Here is an 8008-nt window from a genome sequence, read left to right on the forward strand (position 1 = left end):
TCTACTGTTTCCCAAATAACCCAATGATCACCCACATTTATCCCCATCAACAGTTTTCAGGACCACTTGAGAGTTCTGATCAAGGGTAGAAGAGAAGACAGCATTTCCAGACTAGTGCACAGGAGAGCAGATTGTGAATTACCCTCATGCACTGTCACTTTTTGGGCAATAATGGGGTCCCATTTCCAGAGATGGAGCCATGAGGTGGAATGTCTACACACAGAATTTCCTCGGTGCTTTTTGACACACACAGGACTCTGTATAGGAGGAAATTACTTTTATTTTGTTAAGCTCTTATTCCTTAAAGAAATATTTATTGCCATGGCATCTCATCACTTGTGCAATTATTATACCAAATTAACTTTTCTGAGATTTATTTTTCCTTTCAACATTAATTCTTATGATCTTCCTACATTGATGTTGTCACTAAAATGATTTCTCTCTTCAATATTGTCTTACTGTTACTTTAAACAATGCTAACAGTTTTATGATGTCTGCTGGTGCCCATGTACACGTGGAAGTGGCATTGTGAGGTTGGAGGAATGGAGAGGTCCAAGGTTACAGAAAGTTTCTCAGTATGGCCTTAAAGGGCTCTAGAGAAGGCGAGCAGGTAAGCCACCACTGCAACCCAGCATCCATACAGGCACTAGTTCATGTCCCGTCTATTTCACTTCCGATCCAGTTCCTGGATAACAGCTTGAGAAAAGCAGTCGAATATGGCACAATTGCTTTGGTTCCTGCCACTCATGCGAAAGACCCAGCTGAAGATCCTGGCTCCTGGCTTCAGTCTGGCCTGCCCTGGCATTTGTGGTCATTTGGGGAGTGAACTAGCATATGGGATATGTCGGTCTCTTTCTGTCTCCCCTCTCTCTCCATAATTCTGATTAAAAAAATTTTTTTTAATTATAGAGAAGGAGAAGCAGAGGCAGAGGCAGAGGCAGAGGCAGAGGCGGAGAGAAAGAGAGAGAGAGAGAGAGAGAGAGAGAGAGAGAGAGAGAGAGAATGTTCTATCTGCTGGTTCATTCCTCAAATAGCTGCAATGGCTGGGGCTATGCCAAGCCGAAACCAGGAACCAGGAGTTTCATCCAGGTCTCCCACAAGGGTGCAGGGGCCATTTTCCACTGCCCTCTGAGGTGAATTAGCAGACAGCTGGATCAGAAGTGGAGATGCTGGGAATTAAACTTGTAGTCATATGGGATGCCAGCACTGCAGGCAATGGCTTTACCCACTACTCCATAGCATGGGACCCAAATAAATAAATCTTTACAAAATAAAATAAAGAGCTCTAGTGATTCATCTTCACACCAATTGCGTATATTCCCATACTGGTTTACTTCAAATTGTCATGAACAATTAGAACACTTAATTTGGTAAATATGATACTTCTATAGAGTATTCATTTATTATCAGTCATTTAAATTACTCATCTTCCTATTGGCTTATATTTTTAAAATAGTTATTTGTTTGATGGATTTCTGGAGATGTTCCATCTTTTTCCTGGGTACAGCTTTTTGTTGATGTCCTAAATGATGGTTTTTTTGTTTGTTTGTTTTTTGTTTGTTTGTTTGTTTGTTTTGTTTTTGACAGGCAGAGTTAGACAGTGAGAGAGTGAGACACACAGAAAGGTCATCCTTTTTCCATTGGTTCACCCCCTAAGTGGCCACTACGGCCGGCGCACTGCAACGATCCGAAGCCAAGAGCCAGGTGCTTCCTCCCGGTCTCCTATGCAGGTGCAGGGCCCAAGGACCTGGGCCATCCTCCACTATACTCCAGGGCCACAGCAGAGAGCTGGGCTGGAAGAAGAGCAACCGGGACAGAATCCGGGGTCCCACGGGACTAGAACCTGGGGTGTCGGCACAGCAGGCGGAGGATTAGCCTTAGTGAGCCGCGGCGCTAATCCTAAATGATCTTTTAAATTTTATTTCCTAATCCTTTTATGTTCTTTTATACATGATTTATTTTCAATATTTACTTATGCTTGATGATCTCAATAAACCATTGCTAATTCTTTATTTTTCAATAATACAACTAATTATAAAATTATCAATGACAGAGTTATTGTCCCTTATATTTAAATCAGCCAACCTCAATTTTCAGATAAAGAATTTGAATTCCAATATGGTTAAATGATTTGATAATTAGTATGTGCTTGTGAGTGTTGTAGGTGGGTCGAAGTCTGAGTTTTACAAGAATTTTTTCAGTAGCAGGAAGCTTAGATGGAAAGTATAAGCTCATCACAGATTCCGGAGAATCTTGCTGTTTTCAGATGGTAGAATGCACATTATAGTTCCTAATGTTCACATTTCTTCTGGAAGAGAAGAGGATTTAAAATAGAAACTTGACATTAGCATGGGAGCAAGGAGAGAAGTTAGACTATGGAATGGCTGGTTGAAAGAGGAAAGAAAAAGAAAAAGGATATATGGTGAAGTATTTTTAAAATAATAAAGACTATTGTTTTAAAGCTTTTATTTTGAAATAAAATTACATCTGAGAACAATTATAAAGACTGTGAAGATTTCGTTAAGTCCTTACCCTCCATCCTCTTACCAAACATCTTACCTCACCATGTTATAGTTATCAAAACTAAGAAACCACCCTTGATATAATAGGAATCAGGAAACAACAGAGTCTGTTCATATTTCTCTAATTTTTATGCTAATGTCTTTTTTGTTCCTCCATGTAATTTAGTATAGCATGTTGCATTTGGTTGCCATATATCCTTAGAAACCTCAGAGCTGTGATATTTCCCATTCTTTACTTTTTATGAATATGAAATTATTAATGTACTGGTCAGATATTTTATAAACTGTCTTTCAGTCTACATTTTCCTGATGTTTTCTCATGTTCAGACAAGTTATGAATATTAGAGACAATTTCTGGGACATGAGATACCCTTATCACATCCTTTCAGAGTCTATATGAAATTTACGCGATTGTTGCTAGTGATATGAAGCTTTATGATGTGTGCCAGATTTCCCTCTTGTAAAATTATATTGTTTTCTTTTCTCCTACCCTACTAATTACAAGGGCCTTCCTAACTACACTTTAGCTTCAAGGGGAGAGAAATTAGGCCAACCTCCTTGAGGGATGTCTAGAAAAGAATCAGTTTAAATTATCACAATAATTAAGAAATATTTTGGAGTGATATTTGGGAAACTTTTTGTTTTTACTTTACACTATTCATTCTAAAATGTATTTGTCTCATATAATCTGATATAACCTACATTTTCTAAAGCTAAGTGATGGTTTTAATAGTAGAGCATACTTTTGTTGCTTCAAGTTTACAGTGCTACTTAAATAGGCAAAAATAAAAAAGTAACTACAATAACCAAAAACATGAATGCTCAGATTAGAGCAAAAATTTCTATGTGTGATGATTGCTTCATACTTAATAAACAGCTTCTGTTTTCCCATTTAGTGGTGTTCATTGATTTCAACATTAAGATGTGATGGGATAAGAAAAGACAAAAATATAAATAAAAGTCATAGAACATTATATCAATGACATTTTCAATTTGTTTTAAAATAGTTTAAATTTACTCTTTTAAAAATTCATCATAAACATTATCAGTTCATTTGCTCTTGTATTAAGACCTTGTGCATAGGATTCCAAGCCATAGGTAAATAATTGATTGATTTAACCCAGCATATCTCAACCAATGTGGCAAGTGATAACTCAAAATTTTCTTATGTTCTGGTATGGAATTTTCAATCACTAAGAGGGTGCCTTCATCCAGTTACAGCAAAAGCAGTATATATTAGCATTGGTTCTGTACATTAACACATCACATTGTTATCAGTGAAAAAACTGTCTTTTTAAGTATTAATTATGTATTTGAAAGGTAGAATGACAGAGAAAGGGGAAGAGAGAGAGGGAGAGAGAGAGAGAGAGAGAGTGTGTGTGTGTCTTCTGCTGGTTTACTCCTCAAATGCCCACAGCCAACAAGGCTGAACTAGGTTGAATCCAGGAGCCTAGAATCCCACCCTGGTCTCCCGCATGGGTGCAGGGACCCAAGAGCTTGAGACTTCATCCACTGTTTTCCTCGGTGTATTACAAGGAATCTGGATCAGAAATGGAATAGCTGAGACTCAAATTGGCACCCAGTATGGGATATGGGTGCCTCAAGCACCTGGTAGGCTTCCTCAGCCACAATGCCCACCATTAAAATAGTAGGCATTAATTAGGAAGTCACATTCTAGAGCAAATTCATAAAAAGAAAATATAAAATAAATTTAAATTTGAAAAATTCTTTATAATATCCTTTATCATGTGTACCTGTTCCAGTGGGTGAAAAGCAGATGTTTGTATTAGTGATATCAAATTATCTAATATCAAATATATACATGCTTGAGATCCTACTGTTCAGGAACTTTAAATATCACCTGTGTCCTCATCTCCATAAAATAGCAATGATCATTCAGGAAATGCAGTAAAAGCTGATGTTCCATATTGTTTTGCCTTTACTAAAGTCCTCCCCTGGGGCCTAATGGATTTGTTAAACCACATGTTGTTTACTCAATTTTTGCACCAAAGCATTAATGAGACTCCTATGGGTAATGAGGCTTTGCCATAATATTGGTTCTTCAGTTCAATACCACCCTTTTCAACAATAGATGTGTTTATTGGATATGTTTTAAAACCTGGAAATTTAATTCAGCATACCAAAAAAATTTCAAATTGTCTTGTTAAATTTAATTGCTTTACACAGACACTATGTCAAAATCTATTTCAGAGGCTCTGACCTAGAGAGGAATAGAAAAATAAATAATAGTGAACTTTGACCTATTGTGTTTTTGTAAATGAAATAAACACCATGACACGCCTGTTCAAATTCCAAATGATTTTTGAAAGTGAAAAAAGCCAGAGACATTAAGGAATTTAAATTGCCTTTCTACTTGGAATACAAAGAACTTTGACTTCAAAGTTGAATAATCAAACATCACTTTTAGTGATAAGAAAATTGAGTTTAATAAAGTTTGATTCTCCTTTTTAATAATATATTTCTCAGTGTTCTATTTGAAACTTGAAAACTTTAAAGACCCAAAGACATTTATTGTTGTCTAAGATCTTGGGCAAGTTCATTTGGCAGAAAAATAGCCCTGCATGGAAACTAGGCAGCTGATAGCAACTCTGCTTTACTTGGTGTGGCTATTGATGTTATTGTCAATTTTTTATTGGCTTATTTGTTTTGCTTGGATTTTCTTTTTCTGTAAGATGCGTTTCTTGTATTTGTAAGTAAAGCAGAGAGAGAGAGCAAGATCTTTAATATACTGATTCACTCCCCATATGGCCACGACAGCCAGGGCTGGGCTAGGCCAAACCCACAAGCTAGAACTCCAACCCTGTCTCCACTGTATGTGACAGAAACTCAAGTACTTGGGCCATCATCCTATATCTTCCCAGACACATTTTCAGGAACCTGGATCAAAAGCAGTGGAGATCATTCTTGTCCAGCATTCTTATATGGGATCCAAATATTCCGAGCAGCAGTTTAGCCCACTGCACCAAAATGCCCGCCCCTGTTTGAGATTTATCTGAATTGATTGATCTGAAAGACAATTTTGACACTGCATTATATGAGTTTTATCATGGCTTACATATATTTTCTTCCATTTCATAGATCATTTCCAGTACTATATATAAACTTTTAGTTTTATATAATCCCATTTGTCTATTTTTACTTTAGTTTCCTGTGTTTTGAGTGTAATATCCAGAAACAAATCCCCCGTTCTCTTAGATTTATAAAGTATAACATTTAAATTTTTAATTCATTTTAAATTGATTTTAGTATGTGACATGAAATAATATTCCAATTTATTCCTTTGAAAACCTGAGTAACACACATGCACAGAGAGAGAGAGAGAGAGACGAAAGACAGAGACAGAGACAGAGAGAAACAGAGATATCCCCCATCTGCTGTTCATTCTCCAAATAGGCACATCAGTTGGGTCTGGGCCAGACTGAAGCCAGGAGGCAAACATTCCAATTTAAACTTTGAATCTGGATATTCTGTTTTTCCATTGTCAAGAGTATACTTTTTCCATTGTGTATCCCTTGCCTGCCTGTTGAATATTGAGTGACTGTAGATTTGGATGAATTTCTGGGTTCTATGTTCTGTTCTAACAGTCTATGAGACTGTTTGTATGACAAGGATATATTGTTATAGTTATAACACCTTTTAATATGTATCTTAACATTCTAACAATTTTTCTTCTTCTTCTTTTTTTTTTTGACAGGCAGAGTTAGACAATGAGAGAGAGAGACAGAGAGAAAGGTCTTCCTTTTTCTGTTGGTTCACCCCCAAATGGCTGCCACGGCTGGTGTGCGCAGCACCCATCTGAAGCAAGGAACCAGGTGCTTACTCCTGGTCTCCCACGCAGGTGTAAGACCCAAGCACTTGGGCCATCCTCCACTGCCTTCCCGGGCCACAGCAGAGAACTGGACTGGGAGAGGAACAACTGGGACAGAATCCGGCACCCTAACTGGGACTAGAACCCAGGGTGCTGGCGCCACAGGTGGAGGATTAGCCAAGTGAGCCATGGCACCGGCCTAACATTAATTCTTCTAACTCATGAATGTCTTTTTTTTTTTTTTTTTTTTTTTTTTTTTTTGAATTTTAAACTGTTTTATTTTTGTTCTGGAAATTTTATCTTTACTAAAAACCTTTTACTGTAACATCAACAGACATATTAATCCACTGAGACTTTGTATAAACAAATACTTTTGAGTCATCATGATACATTTTTCAAGGTTTTCCACACAAAACTGCTTAAAGAATATTTCCAACCATATTGCTGATTTTAAAATAAACAAAGTCTTTCTCTTTTAGGAGAAATGTTCTGCTGTGACATTATCCTTTTACCATCTTCAGTGTAAATTCTGGGTGAACCAGGATGGCCGCTTCCTGTCCCGTTCGATGATCCTCTTGCCCTGATCTTCTTCAGATGGTGTCTCCCCCGTGTACAGCACCACAGTCTCTACCGTAGGAGCCTTAAAAGGGCCTCCTTCTTGTTTTCCTATCTGTTGTCTGATTGCTGCAGTCTCCTTACGCACTTTCTCATAGCAATAGCCACAAAGGACGTGCTTCTGTTTCAGGTGGCCACATTCTGGACACACGTCTATATTATTCTTAACTTTAATAAGCTTATGAGGATTTCTTCTCCTACACCGATTAACTTCAATGGTGCGTCTGTTTTTAGGAGCTGCCATCCAAAAGATACTGTCCAAAAGGCTGGAATTCTCACTCTCACTGGTATCCTTTGGCTCTGTAAAGATGGTTGGTCCCTGGACTGCTAATGCTGGTTCCCATGGCACACGAGGAAAGCCTGGGTGGCCCAGTTGAAGCTTCCGCTGTAGTTGCTCCCACCAGTTTCGGAACAGTACCCGGAATGCCTGGTGCTGCTGAAACATCACAACCAGCACGGGCGACGCCATCTTCGTCACCTCATGAATGTCTTTTAATTTACCTGTGTCTTTTTAAAACTTCATTCACAAATATTTTATAACTTTTAATTTGCTAGCTAAATTATTTATAAATATTTTATTATTTTTGTTACTATTGTTAATTGGGTTGTTTTCCTAATTTCCTTTTCAAAAGATACTAATTTATGTTGGAGGCAAGGTAACAGAATAGCAAACAACATCTAATCTTGAGTGATTAACAAGAGGACTGTCCAGAATGTTATACTGGCAATTCTGGTGCCATATTCAGACTCATAGAGTAGGAAAGTGAGCAGACATGATAATAGGAGTGGAGGGTGACAGCACTCATGTAACTTATCATGTTCACCAACATAATACTTCTGGGCTTACATTGTTCTCTACTTTTCCCTTTATTGTCTTCTTGCTTCTTTCCTTTCATTTCTAACTTCTGTCCTTTACTTCTCTTTCTTTGCTCCCCTCCTTTTCTTTCTTTCCCCTTCTTCATTTCTTTTTACAAGATATGTATTCTTCCATTTTCTATATTCATTGACTTCTCTCTTGAGGCTACCATACTAACAAAGCACT

At 37.6% G+C, this 8008-nt stretch overlaps 1 protein-coding gene across 1 annotated transcript; it reads right to left on the bottom strand.

The window, feature by feature from the left end:
- Window positions 1–6752: 6752 nt before the first annotated feature.
- Window positions 6753–7456, bottom strand: LOC100355548 (large ribosomal subunit protein bL32m). Its single transcript, XM_017344662.3, has one exon. It carries the CDS (start codon window positions 7433–7435, stop codon window positions 6869–6871), a length of 567 nt encoding a protein of 188 aa, XP_017200151.1. The 5' UTR covers window positions 7436–7456; the 3' UTR covers window positions 6753–6868.
- Between the last annotated feature and the right edge of the window lie 552 nt (window positions 7457–8008).

Source organism: Oryctolagus cuniculus, chromosome 14 (genome assembly GCF_964237555.1).
Source record: "Oryctolagus cuniculus chromosome 14, mOryCun1.1, whole genome shotgun sequence".
Taxonomy (NCBI): Eukaryota; Metazoa; Chordata; class Mammalia; order Lagomorpha; family Leporidae; genus Oryctolagus; species Oryctolagus cuniculus.